Here is a 27,764-nt window from a genome sequence, read left to right on the forward strand (position 1 = left end):
TTTGATCACCCCTAAAGTCATCTATCATCTGAATAAAAATATGACCCAATGGTCACATTGAGGATAAAAAAAAGTGGAGTATATTTTTTGTTAGACGGTCTCATGAATTTTTATCTGTGAGATGAGTTAATCCTATCGATATTCACAATAAAAAATAATATTTTTCATAGATCTAAATAAAAAATCTTATTCACAAAATAAGATCTAGTAGATCGTCTTACATGACCAAGGAAATCAATGATGTCTGAGTGGTTGGGTGACTCTAATCTCCTTCGTGGAAGTTTCAACGACATTTTCCCTTCTCTTTTTATCAGGTTCTTATTTATTCATTCTCGATATATTAACCTTTGAGACAGATTTTCACCACCAATTTTCTCAACTCTACCAAATAAACTGAGTCAGTATCGCTCACTGTCCCCTACTCCAGATTTGTTAACTTTATCCTCGATCATTTATTTCATCAAGAAATCTAAGGTACAGACTGCAATTCCTCCTCCTTTTTGTGGGTGTGTCTCGGTTTCATTGTTTACCTTTTGATGTAATTTTTAATAACTTTTTTGAAGATTATGTTTGTTCATAATCTGTAAGCACAGAAAATTTGGTGAGCTGTGTTCTTTAATTTTCTTCTTTTCGTCTAGGTTTTGTATTATCATACCTTGTGATTTGATTCTCCTGTGCTATCTTCTTTGTCAAATAGACTGGAATAAGAGGATTTTTGTTCATGGAAATGTGAGTTTTAAACATGTATTTCACGGTTCTTTCCAAGTTGGATCGTGTGCCAAGTGTGCGAGGTAATTTTCTTCGTGTGCTTGTGGGGTTTTCTTTAAAGAATTTTGGTGATTTTTTTTTTATTTTTTTGTAGGATAAAGACTATGTCTTGTGGGGTTGATGGTGTGGAAAGTAATTTTTTTTTTTTTACCGTGTAATCAATCATAAATATATTTACCTTTGAGATGGATGGATAAAGTGAGTTAGTTCCATATGAATTTTAGTTTGGAAATTTTTTTGAAAATTTCAATTTCACTTGATAACCATTTGATTTTCCTCCTCTTTTGTTGTCCTGTAAAACAAGTTATTTTAGTTTGACTCATTTAGGGATGATGTTCTATTTGACATAGGAATTCCGAGGGTTAACTTATGGAATACCAATTCAATGGACTGAACGACCCTATAAATGGATTCATATTCGAGGATGAAGATTTCTTATCCACTAGTGACCAGCAATCTGCACACCCATTCAATTGGTTTAAACATGAATCTTTAGATCTCGATGTCCTGGATATTCCTTTCCTTCCATTAAGCCCAAACTCTTTAAACTTCGCTCCATCGTCAACTGCTAATTATGAGGCAGAGTCTCCAGATGATCAAAATTCAGATCCGGTCCTAAAGTTCCTTGAAGAAATACTGATAGAAGAGAACATAGAAGAAAAACCGAGCATGTTTCATGATCCTCTAGCTCTACAAGCTACCGAGAAAAACCTGTATGAGATTCTTGGGCAGAAATACCCGCTTGATAATGTGGTTGATCAAACTTCGGACAGCCCTGATAGCTTTTTCAGGAGTTCTAGTGAGAATACAAGCAGTAGTAATGGTGGTAGTTTTTCCATTGACCCTCAATGCATTGTTGATCGCGGTGAATATAATTTGTCATTTGAACAGAGTTATTTTCTTGATTCGTTATCAAATTCATCCGTGCAAGTTGGATTACAGCTCTCATATTCTACGCTCGACGGTTTCAATGATAATGCAAGCTTTCAATCGAATCTTTCTGAAAAAACTGGTGTATTTCCGAATGTGATTAGTGATAGCGAGTTGATCTTGCAGTTCAAGAGAGGATGTGAAGAAGCTAGTAAGTTCCTACCGACTGAAAATCAGTTGATAATTGATTTGGAGCAATACGAGTTACCACAAAAAACAGAAATCATTTCACTTGATGCTGTGGTGAAGGTAGAAGAAGACAAAACTGAGCAGTTTCGTAATGGCTCAAGGGGACGTAAGCATCACCATCGAGAGGATGGTGATTCTGAAAATGTGGAGAGAAGCAGAAAACAATCAGCTAATTACAAAGAAGATGTTGATTTATCTGACATGTTCGACAGAGTTCTGCTTTTCCGTGATGCTTGTTGCGATGACAATGCTAATTTGCCAAGTCGGGTGGACACAACCATTCAACAAGCTCTTCTGCCAAATGGATCGACGGGTGGAAGAACTCGTGCAAAGAAAAATGAGAAAAAACGGGAAACAGTTGATTTGAGGACCCTTTTGTTCAACTGTGCTCAATCTGTGGCTTCTGATGATCGTAGGACAGCATACGAGCTTCTAAAACAGATCAAGAATCACTCTTCTAATACGGGCGATGTGTATCAAAGGTTGGCTACTGTATGCGCCTATGGTCTCGAGGCACGCCTGGCAGGCACTGGGACCGAGCTGTATGCCTCCCTTGCTCGCAAGAAGATTACTGCCGCTGATAAGTTAAAAGCCTATCAGGTTTATCTTGAAGCATCTCCATTCAAGAAAACATGCATTATCTTAGCTAATAAGATGATTGGATCGGTGGCATCAGTAGCAAATACGCTGCATATAATAGATTTTGGCATTCTTTACGGTTTTCAATGGCCTATTCTCATCCAACATCTGTCACAGAGACCTGGTGGACCTCCAAAGCTGCGCATAACCGGAATCGAGCTTCCACAACCAGGTTTCAGACCAGAAGAACTAATAGAAGAGACAGGGTCCCGCTTGAAAAAATATTGTGAACGTTTTGGAGTGCCGTTTGAGTACCAAGCCAAAGCAGTACAGAATTGGGAGGAAATCAAAATCGAAGACTTAAAAATTGTGAGTGGAGAGGTTCTTGCAGTGAATTGTCTGTTTCGGTTTGGTAGATTGCTTGACGAAACCGTTGTGGACAACAGTCCAAGGGATGCGGTTCTCAACTTGATTAGGAATCTAAAACCAAATATTTTTGTTAATGCCGTATCTAATGGATCATATAGTTCCCCATTTTTTGTCACACGTTTCAGGGAGGCTTTCTTCCATTATTCTGCTCTATTCGATATGTTTGACTCTACCTTACCTCGGGATAATCCACAGAGAATAAATTTCGAACAAGATTTTTCTGGTCGTGAAATTATAAATGTCATTGCATGCGAGGGAGCAGAGAGGGTGGAGAGACCTGAGACGTACAAGCAATGGCAAGTACGCCATGTAAGAGCTGGTTTCAAACCACTCCCCTTGAATCAAGAGATTATGAAGAAACTTAAGCATAAGATTGCAGCGGGTTATCACAAAGATTTCCTGTGTGATGAAGATGGAAATTGGATGTTACAGGGATGGAAAGGCCGGATCATGTGCGCGATCTCGTGCTGGATCCCTGCCTAGAATTTCCAAGAAAATTCAAAGGCGAGAGTCCTTGCTTCTCTACTCTTTGCCAAGATGATGAGGGTGTTTAAGACTTCATTAACATGGCCTAGTTAGTTGTGTTTTTTAACTAGATTTGTATTGTTCAAGTGATTTTAGCGAAAATCCATTGCGAACATATAATTGAACTGGTGACGTGTAATCTTAGTATACATTGTTGGATCAGACAGTTTGATGTTGTATTATATTGTAGTATGGAATCCTAATATCAATTTTGTTAGTCGCCCGTGGCTTTCGCTGAGCTTTAGATCCTATCCCAATTTGCTTAGCTTTGAGTGCAATGAGGTACATGGTACACACATATTGGTATATATCACGATTTTGGTGCACCGAAAGCACGAAAAAGTGCTGCGTTTGATATGATTCGAGCTTGTGCTTAAATATTTAGCTTAACTACGATATGAGTCGAGCTAAGACGAGCTCAACCATTCCATGCATGAATTCATTTATTTATACCAGGCATAATGTTAAAGAAGCCATTATTTGAAATAATGTGTCGCATGACCCGTTAGTACTGAATATGCGACTTCCCCCGTAGCACTGAATATGTGATTTGCTGTGCTCCTAGTTGGGATAGAGCAAAAATTACTTTAACCAAACTAACAGATTTGTAGGCCTCTCCCCTTACCACAGATGGGATAAGAACCGAACTAATACATCGATCCAATTAGATTATGTATTCCATTACTTTTGGCGAAATTCAACTTTAAATGAGCCGCCAAAGTTGGTCTTCAAATTCAACTCGTATTCTTTCTCGGAAAACGTTGCATGATGTAGTGTGTGTTGTTGGATTACTTCAAATAGTCAACTAACTTTTGAGCTCGATTTGAGTAGTTTTCGAGCTGTTTTTTTTTTTTTTTTTGAAGTTGGATGAATTTGATTTTTTTCTCAGCATCAATAAGATAAACTTGATTGACAAACTAGCTTTTATGGAATTTATTAGAATGGTAGAAATATTTAAAGAATCACAGAGCATGCACAATGGATAATTCGATAATGGCAAAAAGTTGTGTGAGACGATCTCACGAGTCATATTTGTGAGACAGATCTTTTATTTGAGTCATCCATGAAAAATTATTAGTATTACTTTTTTATTGTGAATATTTGTAGGGTTGACTCGTCTCACAGATTAAGATCCACCTCTCTTACATTAGACTCACTCCTTGATAATTTACCTCCTGCCATGGAGGAACTTTGTAGTTTTTGAAAAGCTATAAACGAGTTTCACTCTTCTACTCCTTAATAATATCATATATATATATATGAAGATATCGTTTGGTTCAAATGAATAGATAATAAATTATATATAATATATAGATAACATAATGATTTATAATATAATAGAAATATTTATTAATATTAGTGTATACAGTATACACTTGAATATGTAATTAAATGTGAAGTCTTTTCAATTTTTTTAAATCCAAATTTGAATTTGATATCCCTTAAATATAAACTATATTTAACTATCTGCATTAATTATATCATTTTATTTAATTTTGGTTGTAATTTTGAAATTTGCGTTCTTTTATATATTGTCCGCACATTATTATTATTATTATTATTATTATTATTATTATTATTATTATTATTATTATTATCTTAATTAGAACTTTAATATAAATATTTTTAATATATTATCACAAATACTAAAATTTATTAATCTAATAAATGATAAAATTTTGATTTTTGAACGATATTTATTTATTTTTTAAAATTTTGATGACAAAATGGAGAAATTTTGAAAATAACTTTGGTTGACTAAGGTTAAAAAACAAAAATATCTCTAACAAAATAATATATCATTTTTAAATATCTTTTTCTATATTTTTTTTATTAATAACAGTTTTGCTTAATCAAAATAAAAAATCAATTTAATAACATAATATTGTTATTCTTATTTGAACGTTGTCTCAAATTTCATAAGCATATATTTTATAATAATATTTCGAATTTAAATATATTCATGATGTTATATTAATAATTTTAAAATACTTATTTACTGCAAGATTGAAATACTAGTTTTATTCAAAAATGAGATGAAAAATATGTGTCATTCCCACCAAACGGTTAAATGATATGTAAGACGGAGTGATGTGTATTATAAAAATGCAAGAGTATGTTTCTTGTGAGACGGTTTCACGAATCTTTTTCTATGAGACGGGTCAATCCTACCGATATTTATAATAAAAAATAATACTTTTAACACAAAAAGTAATATTTTCTCATGGATGACGAGTTGGGTTAGCCCGTCAAAAACTCTCATAGTTGAGAAATTCATAATCCAGCTCAACCTAAGGTGGGTTGCAGGTTAGGTTGACTCACGCCAAATTGGACATGTTTATAAATTAGTTTCATTTTGTGGTTCAGCTTGTACACGTTGGTTCTACGTGGGATGGTACTAATTTTGAATTTTTTTTCCTTCTTAATAGTGTAATAATTGTGTTTTCTCTAATCGATCAAAATTTATTTGTTAAGAAAAATATTTGGAATTTTTTTTTTCCCAAAAAGCATCCTACTAAAAATGCTCATGATCTGTGGGAGACTTCTATACTTTGGACAAATTGAACGAATGTAGCTGAAGAATTAGAAATTTGGGCTTGATTATAGTCTCCAAACCCATTTCACAGACTTTACATCAATTTGGGCTATTGATAAATTGAAGATATTCAACAAAAAAATATTTTTATATTTAAATTTTTCTGAAAACCATTAGATTGTTATTCAAAAATGCCAATAATTTCCTTCCAATTCCAACAAATGATCAAATTTAAAAAAATAATACGAATATCATAAAAATCTAAATACTTGAGACGTAGCTTGTCTTTATATCATACTAATTACCTTGCACACACGGTGCATGTATACAGTTTTTTTATTATTATCGAGAGATTAAAGTGAAATTTGACAAGTTATTAAGAGATTAAAGTGTTATTTGAATAGTTGTAATTAAAAAAAATAAAAACAAAAGTGTTTGTTGAAATTAAAAATAAAAAAACAAAAGTGTAATAATAGTACAACATAATGGCAAAATTGGAAGATCAAAAACAGACTAAAACACCATTTTTGTTTCTCTTATGGAGATTTTTAATAATAACTAGCTACTTTGCACACACGGTGCGCCTATGTATTTTTTTTTTCTAAAATTATCGAGGGATTAAAGTGAAATTTGATAAATTATCAAGGGACTAAAGTGTTATTTGAATTGTTGAAATTAAAATTAAAAATAAAAAAATATAATTTTAGTATAATATAAGAGCAAAATTGAAGAAGAAAAAACATAACAAGACACCATTTTTTATTCTTTAATCTATTACAATAATAATAATAATAATAATAGATAGATAGATAATCGATGGCTGCATTAGAGGCTATTTTTAGTGAAAGTTTTTGTTTCTTTTCAATTTATATTATTTCATATTCATTTTTTACCTTAAATAAAGAATTTCGAAAAGCGGGCCTGAGACCAGTCAATGCCAATTATTGACTTTGGCAACCTTTTACCGGTGGCTCCCGGTTGATTATTATTGCACATATATTGAATTATTTTACTTCGTATATACGTTTTCTGTTATTTAAAATATTTTGTGAGACGGTTTCACGAATCTTTATCTATGAGACGGGTCAACCTATCAATATTCATAATAAAAAATAATACTCTTAGCATAAAAATTAATATTTTTTTCATGGATGACTCAAATAAAAGATCTGTATCACAAAATATGATCTATGAGACCGTCTCACACAAATTTTTGTCTTTTTTAATAGTGTACAATTATTCACTAAATTATGAGAAAATGTGTAAAAACATTTCTTGAATTAATATTATAAAGATAAAAAAAATTATTACGATTAATATTATAAAGATAAAAAAAAATTATTACAATATTTTCAATGATATTTTAAATGTGTGAAAAATAAACCGACTTGTATATTTGATAGATGTAAAAATATATGAGATTGAGATATATTCATAATTATCCTTTTTTTTCCCAAAGAAGATAAATTCGCATTTTCAATGAGAAAAACCTACCAATATTTAATTAATTGCTTTTCAATCTTAATTGCTGAGGTCTACAATTTGTCTTTGACTTCTACTCGAGATGGATATGTCTACAAAACAAAAGAGACTAAAACTCTTTTGTAATTATCGTTTTTACGAGTCAAATTTTTCATAAAAATTAATATATTTGAAATTTTTCATGAATCGAGTCAATTTCGAATATTCATATCATAAAAATTAGAGCATGTCTCTTGTGAGACGGTCTCACGAATCTTTATCTGTGAGACGGGTCAATCCTATCGATATTCATAATAAAAAGTAATACTCTTAGCATAAAAAATAATATTTTTTCATGGATGACTCAAATAAGAGATATGTCTCACAAAATACGACCCACGAGACCATCTCACACAAGTTTTTGTCTAATAATTAATATATGAAACGATCTAATGAAATTTTTTATGAATTTATGATAACGAATTAATTTATATAGTTTAAATCTTATATCCACATGATCCATCATTCGAATCGATTATTATTTAAAATTAAATTAATGTATTTATAATTATTACATAAATTAGTTGTGTGTGTGTGTGTGTGTGTTTTAATGGGGAAAAGGGATTCATGGATTAAATAGTCATCCCTTGACCGTTTACTTTCCACATCCACATATATACACGTGCATTTAATTAATGAACTTTGACAAAATGTTACACATTTCCATCTAAATTATAGTTTTCCTCTCTTTTTCTTTTTTAATACAATGTTGGTGATGATTTCTTATCTAAATCACCTAAATACGCACGTAAGTAAAATGCAAAAATTTTTGTGTGAGACGATTTCACGGGTTGTATTTTGTTAGACGGATTTTTATTTGGGTCATCCATGAAAAAAATATTACTTGTTATGCAAAACATATTACTTTTTATTGATAATATCGATAGGATTGACCCGTCTCACAGATTAAGATATGTGAGATTGTCTCACATGCAGGGGCGTAGCCAGAATTTCAAAATATGGGGGGCTAGAAAGTAAAAAAAAAAATTAATCTAGAAATCAATACAACATTTCCACATGAAATAAAAATTAAGTGCAAACCACGATTTTCACAATATAATCATCTGTTAGGATCAATGGAATCCGGATATCTCCACACTGGTATGATATTGTCCACTTTAGGTTTTAACCCTCATGGTTTTGCTTTTGGAACTACCCAAAAGACATCGTCCCAATGGAAATATCATTCCATCTCTATTAACCTATGATATTTCTCTAGATCTTCCAATGTGGGATTTTGGTTGCATCCCAACAATCCTCCCCTCAAACGAAGTTCCACTATTATTCTCAGGGTCCGAGCCTCCCCTCAAGCCTTATTTGTCCTCCAATCGAGGTTACTCCACTTCACTGCGTTGGAGCGCACACCTTACATGAATACTGGGAGCATAAACCACCCCGAGAGTTTAATCAAGGATTTTTACCGGGAGCCCTCACCTCCTTTGTTTAGGTATCGAGGATTCTACCCACACGGCTCGATCTAGACCACGGCTCTGATACCACTTGTTAGGACCAGTGGAATCCGGATATCTCCACAATGGTATGATATTGTCCACTTTAGGTTTTAACGCTCATGATTTTGCTTTTGAAACCGCCCAAAAGGCCTCGTCTCAATGGGGATATCATTCCATCTTTATTAACACATGATCTTTCTAGATCTTCTAATGTGGGATTTTGGTTGCTTCCCAACATCATCAAAGACTAAATAGATAATTCATTGTGATAGGATTCCATAAAAGAATATAATTAATTTATTACAAGTTTTTAATCTTGAACCTAGAATAGACCAAACCTAGATTCAAAAACACTAGAAATTACAAGAATTTTGGGGAAAACATAAACCAATCAACCCCAAATAATCTAAACTTGAAACCTAACAATAATCAAGAAAGATTATGCATAAAAAAGATAAATTAAATTATTGAGAGATACCTGACAAGTATATAGAATAAAGTGATCGATAAAAAGATTATAGAAAAGAAGGAGAAAATTGGGAAAAAAAGAGAATAAGGGTCAAAGAGGGATGTGACCGAAGGTGGGACTTGGGAGAATTGAAAGATGAATTCAATTTCCACGCAAGCTGTGAGAGAAGCTTTTTATTTTCTCTTCTTTTTTTTTCCTTTTATTTTATTTTGTATCTTATGGTTATATATATATATAAAAAAAAAAATCCAAAATCTTTGCTGGGCTTGAGCCCACCCCAGCCCATACTGTCCCTACGCCTCTGCTCACATGAGACCTACTCTAAATAAAATGTGTACCCAATATTTCATTGTCTTCAAACATTTTTTTTCAAAAATACCTCCCAAAGTATATTTGAAATACATCATATATATCGCCCACAGCTTGTTTTCTGAGTTAAACTTTCAATAATAACTAAATTTTGATATATATGTGGGATAATTTTTTTTATATTTCAAAAAAAATATCATTTAACTACCAACTTTATATTTTATATATTTTTTTCATTATAACTTCTTTCTCAACATCTCTATTTAAAAAAAAAAATTAATATTTTTTTAAAAAATACTTGTTTATTATTTTCTACAAATTATATACATCGTCATAATCTGCTATCTAATAATAGTCAAACAATAGTTAGCCACCAGGCCTACAATAATAGTTTGTGGTCATTTTAATATAATTATTTTTTCTTGATATGACTTCTTATACTATATTTGTTTTCTTAATCTATATCATTATTGATGTCCTTATTTATCCTTTTCTTATTTTATAATATTTATTTCTCTAATAATGATTCAATTAAATAATAGTATAATATAATAAAAGTATCAAAGTCATGCTAGGAGTTGCATCATAAAGTAAGTAAACGCATTATAGTGAGACTCCACACTTGATCAACCTTGAATTTTACTCTAAACATGGATGGATTCACCCAGTGGAATTTATTGAAGATATGCGAGGAGTTGGAGACAAGGCTCTTTTTTTTTTTTTGGAACAATTAATTTCGTATATGTGCAAAATTTTCTTGTGAGACGATCTCACGAATCTTTATCTTTGAGATGAGTCAACCCTACCGATATTCACAATAAAAAATAATATTCTTAGTATAAAATGTAATACTTTTTCATGGATTGGATGGCCCAAATAAGAAATCTGTCTCACAAAATACGATCTGTGAGACTGTCTCACACAAGTTTTTGCTTTCATTAATTTAGTTAAATATTTTTCCCATGTAATCTACAATATTTTTGTTAGAATTAAAAAATAATAATTTTAATTAATATTGCTAAAAATGGATCAAGAAATTGAATTAATTAAAGAAATAAATATATCATATCATCTACACATTTTTGTATATAGGTAGGGTTGACCTGTCTCACAGATTGTGATCCGTGAGACGGTTTCACATGAGACCTACTCTAATTAGGGAATAAGCTTAAGAATATTGTGTTTTGAATTTATATAATCTATTTTAGATAATATCATCATATTATAAAAAAATCCTAATTAAAAGGTCAAACCTCATAAAATTTACTTAATAAGATTTAAGTTTTTGTATTTTTATTAAAAGTTATATTCGATGGTAATAGTACAACTCAAATCTTTTAAACCTCATAAATAAATCAAGAATCATGTGTAGATTTAGATAGTCTTCTTAGTATACGTAATTATTTCACTTCAACATTCTATCTCTCCATAATGATATTATCTTCCATCGTTAAAAATCGAACACGTGATCTTCCTTACTGGATCAACACTTTCCATTTGCTGAACAAGTGCACACTATTCCTTCGAAACTTTCTTCTACAACTTGAACAGATCGTCAAAGAATCCTCCAAATTAATTATAATAATATAATCAAATATTCGATTTTGTAATCAAGATTCATCCTCCACTCGTTAATTTAGAATGCATGTCTTTCAAGAACAAACAGTCGAGACGAAGACAACGAGACTTTCTAGACAGGTTCATGTATGAATCTTTGTAATATATTCGAATCTTTACACAGGGAGTGAAAAGTCAAGGGTGGGTGACTACTTTAATGGTTTACCGGCTCCACTACTTTTGGCCCCTGCTCTAAGCATCATGAATTTCCTCGAATCTTCTTTGTTTCCCTTGGCCATTTTCATCAGCATTTACTTCTATAAAAACCCGATCCCTTCTTTTATTAGGAAACTTTCGGTCAAACTTTTTGTTGTCTCCATCTTTTTTCTTTTCTATGGCTGGAAACCCGTCAAGATTCAATCTTTGATATTCTCCTCCAAGGTACACAACATTATTTTGTTTTGAGGGGAAATTGCTTCTGATTTACGAGGAATTTTTTTAATTCTATTTTAGGGGTTTGGGCCTTTTTTCACTTTCTTGTCCTGGTTTTTTGGATAAGGTAGCTAGCTATTTTTTGATATAAAAGTATCAAATTTCAAGATTTTTCTGTTTTAACTAGCTGGTATAAAACTCGATTTAAGTTTGAGTTTGGAATGAATACTGTAGTCCATCAATACCCGGTTGCTACGGAAGATTTTCAATTTAATCACCACGCAAAACCAAAATTTCCGGAAGAAAAAGGATTAAATGAATACAACTTCAACCATGATTTTGATGGATTCCCGGTTAACACGAAAGGGTCGCCCCCTGCTGATGAATCTTCATCTGAGGGGGAAAGTCCTACAGAATTTGACCATTCTGATCCGATGCTTAAGTTCATAAACCATATGCTTATGGAAGAAATAGACTTAGAAAATAAGCCTTGTATGCTTCATGATTGTTTGGCTCTCCAAGCCACTGAAAAATCCTTGTATGATGTTCTTAATAATGATCTTGGTGAAAGTCCCGGAAGCCCGAGTGATAATTTCACGAAAAATACCAGGGATAGTGTTAGTGCAAGCTCCTCTGATACCACCAGTTTCATTGAGTCCAATTGGAATGATCAAAATCAATGGGAGTTCGAGTCCTTTGTTGTTACCCCTTCATATGAAGTTCTGAATTCTTCTTCGTTGGCTAGGCAGTTAGATTCACAGTCATTTTTTGGTTCCTCGGAAAGGATCATTAGTCATGGTGGTTTTACACTGGATTGCCCTCCGTTGAGTCAATTTTCGGTTTCCAATCCATTGAGTGAGAGCCCAGAACTCAAGCTTAGTGATAACTTTGTTAGCCATTCCTTAGAAACTAAGGATAAAAATGATGATTGTACGGAAGTCGTGGGAAGAGACAAACTTGACTGTTCTCCAAATAGTTCAAAAGATAAGAAGAACCGTGGTAGAGGAGATGGTGATTTTCGGGAGGAGTACCGGAGTCGCAAACAAGTGGCTGACGATCTAGGTGAAGTGGAGCCACTGGAGATGTATGATAATGTGTTGCTTTGTTCAAATACCAAAAAACCCCTGATGCTCGCCCATGACGAAGTCAAGAAAAGTGAACCAACAAAGAAATCCCGAAAAAAAGATAAATCGAAAGATTCAAAGAAAGGAAATTCGAAAGGTGGCAAGAAGCGAGGCGAGGCGAAAGAAGTGGTGGATTTGAGGGGCCTATTAATACAATGTGCACAAGCTGTTGCAAGTTTTGACAGGAGGACCTTCAATGATCTCTTAATCCGGATAAGGCAGCACTCGTCTCCTCATGGTGATGGCTCGGAAAGGCTGGCTCACCATTTTGCCAATGCCCTTGAGGCTCGTTTGGCTGGGACTGGGACAGAATTATACGCTGTGTTTTCTTCCAGGAGGATATCGGCTGCGATGATTTTGAAAGCTTACAAGACTTATATCTCAGCATGTCCGTACAGGAAGATGTCGAATGTGTTTGCAAACAGGACGATCAAGAAACTAACCACTGGAGCTACAAGAATTCACATTATTGACTTTGGAATTCTGTATGGATTCCAGTGGCCCTGCCTGATCCAGGCTCTTTCTGATCGACCGGAAGGACCTCCAAAGCTTCGAATAACCGGTATAGATTTTCCACAGACAGGTTTTCGGCCAGCAGAGAGGGTCAAGGACACTGGCCACCGTCTTGCAAACTACTGTGATAGATTCAACGTCCCATTTAAGTTTACGGCCATAGCTCAAAAGTGGGAAACTATCAAACTTGAAGATCTCAGGATTGACAAAAACGAGCTACTTGTGGTCAATTCTTTGCACCGGCTTCAAAATGTGCCAGACGAGACTGTAACCGTGAACAGCCCGAGAGACGCAGTTTTAGATTTGATCAGGAAGATCAATCCTGATCTGTTCATACATGGAGTCGTCAATGGGACGTACAATACCCCTTTCTTTATTACTCGATTTAGAGAAACACTCTTCCACTTCTCCTCCATGTTTGATATGTTTGAGGCTTCCATAGCTCCGGAGGACCCTGAAAGGCTTCTTTTCGAGGAACAGATCTTTGGGAAGGAAATTATGAATATTGTAGCTTGTGAAGGCAGTGAGAGGGTCGAGAGGCCAGAGACGTATAAGCAGTGGCAGGCCAGGAATATAAGAGCGGGATTTAGACAGCTCCCGCTCGATCCAGAAATCGTTAAACATGTGAAGAACAAGGTGAAGAAGGAATATCACAAGGACTTTTCAGTGGATGAAGATGGGATGTGGATGCTGCAAGGATGGAAAGGTCGTGTCATATATGGTCTCTCATATTGGAAGCCTACCAGCAAGTGATCTAACGATGGTACAAGCTATATTAAATAGAATTTTTTGTGGAGCATAATGTACGGAGCATGTTTGTAGAGCTCTTGCCTTAGTTGTGGATAGCTCTTGTCTGTATGGAACTTTTCGTCTTTCGTATGATTGACCCTTCTTGCCACACCTGCTTTTGATGTTACTCGTTTGTTACTTCCATAATTAATTTCAACCATTCAGTTGTGTTGGGATATCTTTCTGGTCTCTTAGAATTAATCATCCAATGCAAGAGATGTACAATGTGTGATGATGACCAAAACTATCAAAAATTCTAGCAGGTCGTAAAGTTGTAGCCATATTGCATTTCAAGTACTGATTTTTTTTTATCCATGGTACATAGATGACTATCGAGGGCTTGGATGGTTGGATAATTATGGATTCTCAATAAAAATAGATTTAATCATAATATGGATGCAACGTAACTGATATAAGGAAGGTGGAGGATAAATGCATGAGAAAATTGCTACTGTTATTAAAGTGATTAGGTGGATATGGTAAAAATCCACATCCATTAAGCCAAGCAATACAGTTAGGAATGGTAAAAACAATGGTTATTTCCAATACTCACAGGAAAAAGAAATGAGCGAAAACAAGGAGTTCAAATTTGTATGTTCTCGATCTAGTGAGACTTGCCCCAAGTTCAAGCTCTCACTCAAGTCTCAAGAGAAGCTTTCTCAGAATGGAGCGTATCCATCTTCTCTCTGGCTTCCCACAGCTCTGGCAAGGCCTCCTCCATATTGCGGATGCTCTTCAATGAATAATCTACACCTTTTTGGCTTATGAGGTTTGCCAAATACAAGTACTTGGGTGATACGTCATTTGTCTAGTTTTTGTCCTGGGGAACGAGTGGTGGATTCAAACACAAGAACGGTTTGTAGGCTAAGGGCTTTGCTGTTTCTAGATTTTGAATAGTCATCAAAGAACAACTGGAAAACAAATTAATTCATTTCTGTTTTACGATGTATTTCCTATGAAGGATCTAAATGTTGTTAAAGCTATATTGTAAAGTATGCAAACGGATGTATCGGTCAGTATGAGATGCATAGAAAAAACTAGGAATATAGTGTGCTTCATCTCCTACCGTTTTGTGAGGATTAATATCTGCGACCTTAAAGGCTTGTTCAAAGGCATTTTCAAATGGCTTGCACACAAAAGGGGACTTGGGAAGTCCTAGAACAAGAGAAAATCAAGAAAATAGTCAAATATAAGCATAAAGCCAGACAAATTACAAAATGCTCTTCAATCTGTTCAACTCATCACCAAAATCATCGACTACTACATCCTTGTTTGTAGGATTCAACATCTCAAAACATATAATATCATCAGAGCAATCCTCTGTTCCTAGCCAGCTAAGAATTTGAGCAACATGAGCGTCATTTCCGTTTGAAAAAATCTTTATCAAGTGACATTGTCGAAGTCCAGACACTTAAATTGAATGTATTCACTTCTGCATATTAAAAGAAAGGAACTTACAACTTTTCTCATCGGTAAACTGTTATAACCTCAAATTTCTATCGGTTTATCAGCAATAATGAATCAAAATAAGAGAAGAGCTTACAACTTTTCTTATCAGTAAGCTGTTACAACCTCAAATTCCATTGTGATGAAATATCATGGAAATAAAGTTCCCAGAGGTGACCTTCTTGTAAGGAATAAACTTCCTTCCCTGGCAAAGCTAGTCTCACTCACACAAACAAAAATAACCGAGTGACCACCCTGACCCATCTCTCCTTCCTCACACTTTATACCAACATCAATTTGGGCTGTAACATAAGCTATGCAGAAGACTCCTTAATGTGTGATTGAGCTTTAGCCATTCATAAGGTAATCTTCCATGCACAAAGCTGCACAAAAGAATATGGTGTCTTGAACACTTCCACGAAGACAAAATTCGACAGATACAATTCTATTATGAAAAACAGCAAGGAATATGTTTCCACATTTGATTCATTTAAAAGGAAATGAGATGAACAGTAGCAGGCGCGCAGGTGCGCGCGCCTGCCGAGAGATCTCGATAGGCGCTACCGAGAGCGCTCGGCAGCGCACGCGCGCGGGCGCCTGCACGCATCCCTTCGTGATGTTTCGTGTCCCTTCGTGTTGTTTCGAATCCGAAGGGACAAAAATAAGTTATATATTTATGTGTGCAGCTTTGTTATGCTGCAAACCAATCATGCACATCTTTGTGTCCACAACGAGGTGTCGTTCACATATTAGATGTGATGAGACATATCAAAATTGTATATCCAATAGTTGAGTGTCATCTCATTGATGAACACAAAAATTGTCACGGTTTGTGAGCAGAAGCATAATTGTTTATGTGTACAAATATTTATTTTAACTTGCTACATCCTTCGTTAAGGCGTGTTCTCTCGAGTTATGTCCGAAATCTCCTTTAATTGTTAATAATATTAGTTTATACAAGTTAATAATTATACTTGTCAACAGGTTTTCAGTTTTTTTTTTTTTTTTTGAAAAAAATAATTTTCTTATTTTTAAAAACCTTAAATTTAATCTTTTGTTATACATATGATTATTTGAAATTAAGAGTTTGTTAAGAATATTACTTTAGCATTGTTATAGTTTATTTAATCTATTTTTCGTTTTAAATATATATAACTATAATTGATGCTTTAAATATATAATTCAGTTTTTAAACTTATGATAAATATATTTTTTTTGTTTATTTATATACATTTTTAGGTTTTAAATTTAAATATATTATTCATTATATTATATTAATATTTTATATAATATTACAGTATTTCTTTTTTTTTTTATTACAACTCACGCAGAGGAGGGGGATCGAACCCGGAGTGGGAGGCCAGCTAATCCGGCGGGTGAGACCATTGGGCTAGAAGCCCGGTCTCAATATTACAGTATTTCTAGTTAATGGATTGGTATGTTTTTTTAAAAAATAGACCGATTCGATTATTGGTCTGATCCGATCATAAAAAATAGACCGATCCGATCATGAAAATATTGGTAGCAAGATAAAACTTGATTTCGTAAATGCAGTCATTCCATAAAACGGACAGGATCATTAGATAGAAGAAATCTTAAACGAACAAGCGAAACTGGGACAATGATAGGGAGAAAGAACAATGAAACCCCTTTTGTCGCCAAGATTTTATTATCACTACGTTACATTTACAAACCAATTAATTACATCCTCCGCTAGATTAAAACGAAGCGATGATCAAATGCAAAAAAGTTTTAGTAATAATACATTTTTATGGCATGTATCGACGAATTTTTCCAGTGAGTACAAGAGCACCCCGACGCATCATAGGTGCAGGTAGAACTTTGCACTCTGGATATGTCGAAACAAACATCAGAAATCAGCAAAGATCAACGGAAACTTATGCGGGAACTACTTCTGGAATAAGAGGTGAAGACCCGTCATCTTCTGTTATCCCATCGTCTAAAGTTTTCCCAACCTTTTGTTCTTCCTCCTCAAATCCTTGCTTAAATCTGTCATAATTCGTCAACTCACTTGATTTGAAAGGACGCTCGCCAAGTACCTGGACCAAATCCTCTTGATGTAGAGTTTCTTTTTCCAGCAACAACTCAGCAATCTGTGCCACTTGTTCTTTGTGTTCCTCTACGAGTTGCAATGTATGTGTGTATGCTTTTGAAACCCAGTCTCGCACTTCGGTATCAATAATAGCTGCAGTCTTGCTGCTGTAGGGTTTGCTCATCTCAAATCCATCATCCCTCTGTGGAAAAGAGAGAAGGCCTACTTTCTCGCTAAAACCGTAGACCGCAACCTGGGCATAAGTCATTTTCGTCACTTTCTCCAAATCATTCTGAGCTCCAGTTGAAATTTTCCCCAGTAATACCTGAACCAAAAAATGGCATAAACGTAAGAAAGATTTTATACATAGATAAGATGGAATTAAGAATTTCAAAGACATTTTCAAAGTCAATTAAAATACTTAGCAACCTGTTCTGCAGCACGCCCACCAAGGGTCATGCAAGTCATATCAAAAAGCTGTTCTTTAGTCATGAGAAGGTTCTCACTGGGAACATATTGGGCGAAGCCGAGTGCTGCTGAACCACGAGGAACGATAGTCACCTTCAACAAGGGTTCTGCATGTTCCAGAAACCAACCGACTACAGCATGGCCTGATTCATGGTAGGCTACAGTCCGCCTTTCGAGTTTACTTATAACCTGTTGAGAGAAAAGCAGAAAAATGTAGTGCTTAATTGAAAAGAAAGGGGTCACAAAGTCTGCAGAAAATCAATTACGTTACTATGAAATCATAAATACATTACGCACCAGTCGATCTAAAGAATATAATTTTAAATGCAGTAATATATCATCGGGAATAGAGTTTGACTCCTATGAGTACATGGCACCACATATGAAAGACTGTTTAAATGATAATGAGACCTATGGAAACTACTTCTCCGGGAACTTATCCCAAGTTCCATCAAAGAGAAAAACAGAATGACTTCAGAAAAGCACTTCCGTGCTGACGCCCATTTCTATATCACAAACTGCAGAAAGTCGAGAAAGATAATAGACATAAGCCCCTCTAGATCTCTTGATACAAGCCCAACTCGCAACTCAACCCCTTATATCAGACCTTTGAGAGGGAAAAGGACACCAATTTCTATATCACAAACTGCAGAAAGTCGCAAAAGATAATAGGCATAATCCCCTCTAGATCCAACTGGCAACTCAGCCCCTTGTATCAGAGACCTTTGAGAGGGAAAAGGAAAGAATAGAAATCCACTTATTGTGGCAAGCAAGTGGCATTCATAACTAAAGAAATAAGAACATATATAATGTCAATTACACATCATGTTTTATGAGCCAATAACCAAAATCCTAGCCAACAAGTTTGACGTGATTGAAATATCGCTAGAAAATTAAGGGACAAAATTCAAACATATTTTAGAACTTCGAAAGGAATCCAGAAGCAGTTAGATGTGGGCAACTGTCAACTTTACTTGGAGAAAATGTAAGATTTATATCATCGTTCAACTGTCTGGAAATGAATGTTGCATTGTTATCAACTTTTGAACATGCTAACTTCGGCTATATATGAAGTCACCCCTCCAAGACATCCAACTAAACTGTAAAATCATCACTCAACCATCCAACTCCAGAAAACTTGTGTCATATTAAGCTAAATTTAGATTGTAAATTGCCATGAAGATAATATTGCCAATATTTTGTTTGGATGAAAATGTGAAGCAAATACACGTACAAACAGTGACAACAGAGAATGCTTTCTTCAAGTTTTACATGATACTCAACCAATATATTAAATTTAAGATATACTAAATTTTTAAAGGAAAAGACGGAGACCAGTATATTCTGAATTTGGCATTTTCTTCTTATTTTCATCATCCCAATCAATAATTGTACTCCCGCCTCATGATTTTGAAAACAGTGCATAATAGATGAAGATTGACATCGCAGCAACTTATCAGTGGTCACTAAAGTAGGAGTGTCGAGCAGTCCTCAATTTGTTGCTTATGTTAAATATAACTTTAAGACTTAAATTCCTAAACAGTTGTTTAAAATTAGCCATGGTGATGAGAGGCTAAAATCCCATAAAATAAACTCATTTGCCTCGGACCAGAGCTTCCGCAAGCAGTAGAAAAACTAGAAACAATTATACCCAAATAAACAAGAAGATCCCAATTCATAATGACATACCTTATTTTTCTTCTCAAGACCACCTATGATTCTGTCTATTGCTCCATCAAAATGTTCCATTTTCACTAGAGTTTCATCAAATCTGGCAGCTATCAATGCAGCTTCATTGCAAACATTTGCAATATCAGCACCAGCAAATCCAGGAGTGAGGGCCGCTAGTCTCTGAGAATAATAAGGAGGTTCATGATCTAGTTTAAGCTTCTTCAAGTAGATCTGAAATATCTGTTCACGGCCTTTGATATCCGGTTTATCTAAGCTGATTTGACGATCAAATCGACCAGGCCTCAACAAGGCCTTGTCTAAAATATCAGGTCTGTTGGTGCCAGCAATAACAACCACACCAGATGTAGTTCCAAATCCATCCATTTCTACAAGCAACTGGTTAAGGGTGCTTTCACGCTCATCATTAGAACCAGCAAAACCCCCACGTCCTCTTGCTCTTCCAATTGCATCAATCTCATCAATGAATATGATACTAGGTGCACATTGCCTTGCCTCTTGAAACAAGTTTCTAACTCTTGACGGCCCAACACCAACAAACATTTCCATGAAATCAGAACCAGATATGGACAAAAAAGGCACACCAGATTCACCAGCAGTCGCTTTTGCCAGAAGCGTTTTACCCGTCCCTGGAGGTCCGACCAGCAGAGCACCTTTAGGAATTTTGGCTCCCAGCTCCTCATACTTCTTAGGGTTCTTTAGGAAGTGAACAAACTCCATAATCTCCTGCTTTGCTTCATCACAGCCGGCAACATCTTTAAAATAAATCTGAAACAAAAGGAAAAGGGAGAGGACAAAGACCTTTAGCCTCGGAGACTCATATCCATAGAATGGAAAATGGCTCAAAAATTTTGGTTCAAGATGGTGGGATTTGATGACAAACCTTATTTTTTGCATTTTTGTCCACCTTCGTAATGTGCGCTTTTCCGATGTTGAAAATCCCACGTGCGCCCTTTCCACCAGTACCTCCAACACCGATTCCCCCTTGCATTTTCCGACCCATGTAAAAGAGGAATCCCAATAACAAAACCGTAGGAGCAAATCTCATTAATTCTTGGAACCAAACCATTTCAGAAACATAAGTAACAGGTACATAATCATGTCGGTCAATCCCCAATGCTACCTGGGCTTCCTCCAACTTTTCTTCAAACGAATCAACACTCCCAATATTAAAATAATATTTATATTGGCTTGTTTTCTCACTTGCAAGGGCGCCACCAACAGGATCTTCAAATTTAGATTCTTCAGTTGTATCATTGCTATTTTGACTTCGTGGTGAGCTTCTTACATAAATTTTAGCCACTGACTTATTAGACACAACAATTTGGTCCACTAAACCTGGTTCCAGCAGCTTGTTTTTGAACTCTTGAAAACTAATCTGCTAGGTTACAGTCAATAAGTTTATTTCAAAAGACTAAAGTAGAAAAATTATACAAGTGTCATTGACATCAACAATCATCACCATATCATTGCAAGCCTTAGTCCCAAATCAACCAGGCCCGACCACATAAACAATAATTTCCATCTTGCTATGTCAATAAGCAATCAAATGTTATCCAAGGCAGACATTAGTCTAAAAACATATGTTTTAACATTTCAGTGCCAGGACATTTTTTAAAATGACCTTAATATCAGAGTTATTTAAATATATGATGAAATTAAAGCTCTTGGAAGTTCCTCATAAATGGCGTCCGGAATAGTATGTGTATACTGTTGCTTAATCCAATAGCTTAATCCAATACTCCTCACATTAAAGCGTAGCAATTTTTTTGCCTTTTTTCCTCTTTAAAATTATTTCTTAAAACCTGACATTATGTATCTATCCATAACAGAAAACCAATCTATACTAATTTTCTCATTTTCCTCTTCTTTTATTCCATGAATGTGAACATCCACTGCATAAAGTAAATTAAATTGTGACAGTTCAACAAGTAATTACCAAGTACCAACAAGTGCTGATTCAGAAAGTCAAATTATTTGAATTGCGCTGCATATAATATTTGATTATTGGCCTTTTGGCCTTTAAATGGATATTATCATTAACAATCTTATAGAACTGGTACGCTCTCCCACCACAAGAAGGAAGAAGCATAAAGAACATTATAACTTGCCCAATTACTTTTGAAGTCTAAACCTTATAGATATATACTCAAATGGCATTTGAAGTTACATGAATATGAGAATTGGAATTCGAGCAATCAATACCAATACAAAATCAAACCAGTTCGTGGCATACATAAAAAATAGCACGATGATTATTTTTCCCGGAGAAACCAACGGATTAGTATTCAAGAGAGAGGCTGTAAATAAATCCACGGGGTTTTAAAAGTTGTAACACTGTAAAATTTATATAGACTACTTATCCATCTACATTTTTAAGACAGAGAAAGCAACACAGATTAACTAGCCAAAGTCCAGAAGAGCATAGAGTCCCGCAATTCTTCATTTTAGTATTCAAAATAGTAAGTACGCATAATATTACCTGTTTCTCTTCATGCGGCATGTGTGGAAATAATGAAACAACCAATGCAAGCGCCAAGATTGGTGGGACGATATTTAGCAAATTCTTGGCGAAAGTGTCTTGAAAATTGCCATGATCATCTGTATTTCCTTCCTCTGAGATTGAATAAACCAAGGTCATAGAAAGATATTTGATATGGCAACTTAAAAACATCTAAAGGTCTTAACATTCAAATGTTGCGCCAAGATAAAATCTCAAAACTCAATTTCGTTTTGTGGAACTTTAACGGCACTCGTATAGTTATACAGAAGACACTTTGCCAAGCACTCAACCGTTATTGTGGAGCCATCACAACAAAGGAGAACATAGTCAGATGGAGCCAATTGACGAAAACATATTCCAAACAGTAGCAAAATTCTTAGTGATGCACCAATTGAATCACATATCTGAAGAAAACTTGAGTAAGATATGCCTAGATGCATGATACTGCTTGAAGAAACACCAAATGAAGATTTGTTCATTAATCAACACAGGGTTCAATATAAAAAGACAAACAACCATGTGACTCAGCCCTCAGGTTTATGCATTTTAACTGTCATAATTTATTTTAACTGAGTCATAATTTCCGCAAGGACTTAACTTGCAACAAATATAGCTTTAAACATCTCATTGATTCCACCGACTGTCTTCTATGCAAAAAATAAGGAAAGAATAACAAACCTTTCGAACCAGATTTCTGCTCATTTTGCTTCGGAATTTCCTTTTTCTGTCTGGGATAAAATTTTTCGTAGTCTAGCAACACAAAACACAACAACCTAATTAAAAGTCGCGATCTATGATACACAATTCCAAATTTTCAACATAGAACTAAAAATAAAAGCTCTTACTTTTCTTCTTTGGCGCTTCACTAGAGAAAAATCTACGTATCCGGGCGTTTTCAATTAAGTTCTTAGAATTTGATGAATAAGATCTAGAGATCAACCCATTTTTAGCTCCTTTCGTAGCTAAATACCCCCTGAGAAAACCTAGTTTTCCATGAAACGTATTATTCACAATATAATTCGAATGATACACATGCCGAGCTCCAAGAATTTCCTTGTTCAACAACAAGGACCCGCCGTTATCTACACCATTAATCACATGCTGCAAACACAAAACAAAACAAAATAATAAAAATACTCCGATGAAAACATCTATAAACTTCACCCAAAAGATATAGATCAAAGCGGAGGCTCGAAAGTGGCTTACTCTTGAACGAGAGGCACGCGACAAGGAACGACCGATTCTGGAATAAATCATTATCGGGCAATCTGATCGATTTCCCGTGGTAGAGATGAATTTTATAATTTATTGTAATTAATTGAGTAATTTACGATCGTTCAGATATTTTTTCATCGAAGCCAATTGAAACCCAAACAGCATCAATTGAATGATAAAAAATTATTTTTTCCAGTAAAAATGATAATAAAAAAAATATTTAAGTTAATCTTTTTATTTTATTTTATTTTATTATTTGTTAGACCGGATCCGTCCAAAATATGGAGCCAAGTCGAACATATTAAAAGGCGACTTTTCTTTTCCATTGTTTATTTAAAATTTGGCAACTATATCTCTACTTCATGGAATAAATCAAACTAATTAAAAATTTATTAAAATCTAACCATTGAGTGCAACGAGATAATAGTTATTATAATTTACGGTTTAAAATAACTAATTTTGATATCATTATATATTTTTTTATAAAACATAAATACTTATTTTCTCAAATTACAAAAACATTGTGTTACATCTTATTTATATTTATCATATCTCGATAAATATTTATGTATATGTATATATATTTGAAAATTTTTAAAAATTAATATCACCTATAACGTAAAAATTTATTATAAAAAACAATTTTCAAAATTTTAAATTTGAAATATTAACAAAAGGTGGTCATAGTATAATTGTGAGTCCCCTTTATCATAATAAATCATAATCATGATTGTATTATATTATCTTTTATTAGTACATTTGTTGGATGTTCTGCCGAACACTAAATATTCTCCAACAGTTGCAATAGCTCGTGTTCTAAAAATTTTTACATCGATGAATTAGATCGAGTTTGGTATAAGACCAACCGGAAAACACTCGAAATAATCCTTCGTTTTGAAACACTAATATATTTGTATATCTCGTGTAACTGAATAACCAAAAGACTAGATTAATTTTTGCATTCATTAGTTCAGTTATGATGAGAACTGAACCAACGGATCCTCTGACTATTTAAATCAGTTTGAAAACGATAGTTAATTAGTTAAATATACAAGATATGTTTATGGATGTTCGGAGACTTCAACTGTTCCTATGTCACCCCTTCTAACACCTCGGGTAGGATTCACTAGAAGACTTTGATTTATACAACAACTTGTACAAACTCACCCAACTTAGGACTTACCCACTGCCTTAACGGAACTCCTAGACTAGACTGAAGGTATCACCTTCCAGTCAACACTTCTTTAACGTCTATGTGAGAAAGACTACGTACACAAGTTTATTGTCTTTGTGCAAGACTGTATTTGAGTGATGGTGAGTGTCTGTGTGTGAGAGAACCGATCTCTAAAAAACTATCTGAAAGGTGTTCTCACACACTGAGGGAATATAAGCTTTTAATCTAAGCTGATAACACGTTGAAGTATTCCCTCACAACTGGGCTGAATGCTTCTCTCTTAAGCTGATATGACTTTGAAGCGTGTCTTTTGTATTTGTGTTGTATTCTTCACCCTGTTTGAGTCTTCACTGGTCTTTTATTTATAAGCGGGAAGACTCATCGTACAGTGAGAATCATTTAATGTATCTGTTGCATTTGAATCGACTATTTGGACTTTGTGTCGCGTCTTTTTGACTGTCATTCTGAAGCGCTTTGTCTTTAAAGCTCTGATGCAACGACCATTTATGTACTTTGTCTGATCAATGGCTTTGTACCTTCACGCACAACTGGATTCCACTTAAAGCATATTGTCTTGATCTGCAACTGATTGCTCCAAACTGATATTCTGAACTGATCTTCAGTTGGGCTAGTGAAATCGGTTGACTCGTCAGTTGAACTGATTTCACTATTGTTCAGTTGAACTGATCTTCAGTTGTGTTCTTCATCAGTTGAACACTACTTCAGCTGGCCGGGCTTCTGAGGTTCTTCTGCTGAACCACCTATTAACTGAACAATCAATTGAACTCTTTTACGATACATCAGTTGAACTGGTTCAGTTTGATTGATCACTTGATGCTTTTAGTTGGCGTCTTTCGACAGCTTCAGCTTTACCTCGCTTAACTGCTCAGTTAGAAGTCTGATCAGCTACCTGTGCACTAAAGTAAATCATTAGAAACAAAATAGCAAGTTTTGTTAACATCAAAATTAAGATTGCATATATGAAATGTTCCAACAACATTTATTTTCATCATATTTATTATTTTCTTTTTTCAACTTAAAAAAACTGAATATATCATTTCAACTTAAAAATTTAATAAGCTTCAATTTTTTTTAAAAAAATATATGGATTTTTTTTTACAGATCACATGTATAGTGTATACCACGACTCACTAGTTTTTAAATTAAATAAACAAAAATTTGTGTGAAACAGTCTCATGTATCGTATTTTGTGAGACAGATTTCTTATTTAGGTCACGCATGAAAAATTATTACTTTTAATGCTAAGAGTATTATTTTTTATTATGAATATCGATAATGCTGACTCATCTGACATCTCACAGATAAAGATTCGTGAAATCGTCTCACAAAAGACCTGCTCAATTAAATATATTAAACTCTGAAAATTTGTAATTTATGGCAAAACAGAAGGTATGTTTCATTAACAAACTCGAATATATATTAGAGTAGGTCTCTTGTGAGACGGTATCACGGATCTTTATCTGTGATACGGGTCAACGCTACCGATATTCACAATAAAAATTAATACTTTTAGTATAAAAAGTAATACGTTTAATGGATGACTCAAATAAGAGATCTGTCTCATATCTGTGAAACTGTCTCACACAAATTTTTACCTGTATATTATCGCACCTTCAGTTTTTAGAAGATTAGCATGTGAAATTATATACTAGTAATTAATATTTTTTTTATTTATTTGTTATTAATTTTCTGTTGGCGGTATTAGAAAACTGTGTGTGATCCAATGAGCTTGCGAAACACGACATTTGACTGGTCAAAACACTAGCGGACTAGCCCGGACTGCTTGACGACTTATCGCCAACAGAGCGCGTCTTTCCAGTTTCAACCTTATCATATAAATCAACATATAATAAAAATACAGTTTCAACCTTATAATATAAATCAACATATAATAAAAATAAAAAGTGTGATTAAACTCGATTTTAAAAATAAAAATAAATAAAGAAACTATATATTACAAAGTGACAGTAAATAGAGAAAATGGAAATTAACGTACATATGTTACTTTTTGTGATTAATTAAATAAGATCTCGTACAAAATCACATGGATTTAATAGCCTGCAATATAACATACCGCATTACATATACAGCTATAAAACGGGTCAAGCCCCTAGGGGCGGATCGACCCATCAAAACCCACAATTGCGGATCGACCCATCAAAAACCCACAATTTTGGCGGAACGCGTTGAAAATCTTCGACCCAAAAGAAGAGGAGTTGCAAGTTAGGTGTAAGTTGTAACAACGCACGGGTGGGTCTACAAAAACTATATAAATAACTATAATAGTTAATTAAAATTTTCATTTCATAAATAAATGTTTAAAAAATGACAAAAAACTTGTATGAGACAGATTTTTATTTAAGTCATTCATGAAAAAGTATTACTTTTTATTATAAGAGTATTATTTTTTTATTGTGAATATCGGTAAAGTTAACTCATCTCACAGAAAGATTCATAAAATCGTCTCACAAGAGACCTACTCTAAAAAAATATCGATAAATTTTCTAATTTTTAATTTCACACTTCTAATTTAATATAAAATAATTCTTAATAAAAAAAAACCACAACTTTCATTGAATTAAAATATAAATATCACTAAATTCATAATATAAAAAATTTTCTTTTCTTTCTAGACTCACTTAGGCCCGCTTAAGCTCGCAATAAACACAAGTTGACATGCCTAGACCCACTTTTAAATAGTTGAACTCAACCCATTTAAATTGCGTGAAGAATAGACCGATCCAATACAAATCCAAATTACCACGTGTAGTAGGCCCTCCCTTCTCTTTATGGTAGAAAATTAGTCATTTTTTTACATTTAGGTTGCGTTTGATTTGAAGGATAAAATAAATAATTATTAATAAATAAATAATAAAAAAATGATTAATATAAAAACATAATATATGATGTTATGTTTGGTATGATTTGTATGTTAAGATAATTTTGAATTTTTTGATGAAAAAAAAAAATTGTTTTTTTTTCTTTTTTTCTTCTTTCACTCCCGCGGCGGCGGCAACGTACGGTGGCAGTCTGTGGTCGGTGACGACGGTCGTAACGGAAAGTGGTGGTGAGTT

The 27,764-nt window shown here is 34.1% G+C and overlaps 3 protein-coding genes across 6 annotated transcripts; 2 read left to right on the forward strand and 1 right to left on the reverse strand.

Moving 5' to 3' along the window:
• Window positions 1-300: 300 nt before the first annotated feature.
• On the forward strand, window positions 301-3,663 carry LOC140835495 (scarecrow-like protein 14). Of its 4 annotated transcripts, none has more exons than XM_073200999.1 (2): window positions 301-601; window positions 1,119-3,663. In XM_073200999.1, the coding sequence occupies exon 2, from the start codon at window positions 1,138-1,140 to the stop codon at window positions 3,376-3,378; it is 2,241 nt and encodes a 746-aa protein (XP_073057100.1). In that variant the 5' UTR covers window positions 301-601; window positions 1,119-1,137; the 3' UTR covers window positions 3,379-3,663. The 4 variants fall into 4 exon arrangements, with proteins under 4 accessions (XP_073057100.1, XP_073057095.1, XP_073057090.1 ...); XM_073200994.1 differs by having other exon boundaries at window positions 302-506; XM_073200989.1 differs by having other exon boundaries at window positions 303-474.
• Window positions 3,664-11,698: 8,035 nt separating this feature from the next.
• Window positions 11,699-14,285, forward strand: LOC140835541 (scarecrow-like protein 33). The gene has a single exon (XM_073201030.1). It carries the CDS (start codon window positions 11,917-11,919, stop codon window positions 14,083-14,085), a length of 2,169 nt encoding a protein of 722 aa, XP_073057131.1. The 5' UTR covers window positions 11,699-11,916; the 3' UTR covers window positions 14,086-14,285.
• A 2,909-nt stretch (window positions 14,286-17,194) lies between these two features.
• On the reverse strand, window positions 17,195-23,671 carry LOC140835621 (ATP-dependent zinc metalloprotease FTSH 3, mitochondrial-like). The gene is made up of 8 exons (XM_073201050.1): window positions 23,487-23,671; window positions 23,126-23,381; window positions 22,959-23,030; window positions 22,260-22,393; window positions 20,661-21,155; window positions 19,778-20,545; window positions 18,050-18,277; window positions 17,195-17,945 (listed from the first exon to the last, which is right to left on the reverse strand). The coding sequence occupies exons 1-8, from the start codon at window positions 23,535-23,537 to the stop codon at window positions 17,466-17,468; spliced, it is 2,484 nt and encodes an 827-aa protein (XP_073057151.1). The 5' UTR covers window positions 23,538-23,671; the 3' UTR covers window positions 17,195-17,465.
• Between the last annotated feature and the right edge of the window lie 4,093 nt (window positions 23,672-27,764).

Source organism: Primulina eburnea, chromosome 1 (genome assembly GCF_022965805.1).
Source record: "Primulina eburnea isolate SZY01 chromosome 1, ASM2296580v1, whole genome shotgun sequence".
Classification (NCBI taxonomy): domain Eukaryota; kingdom Viridiplantae; phylum Streptophyta; class Magnoliopsida; order Lamiales; family Gesneriaceae; genus Primulina; species Primulina eburnea.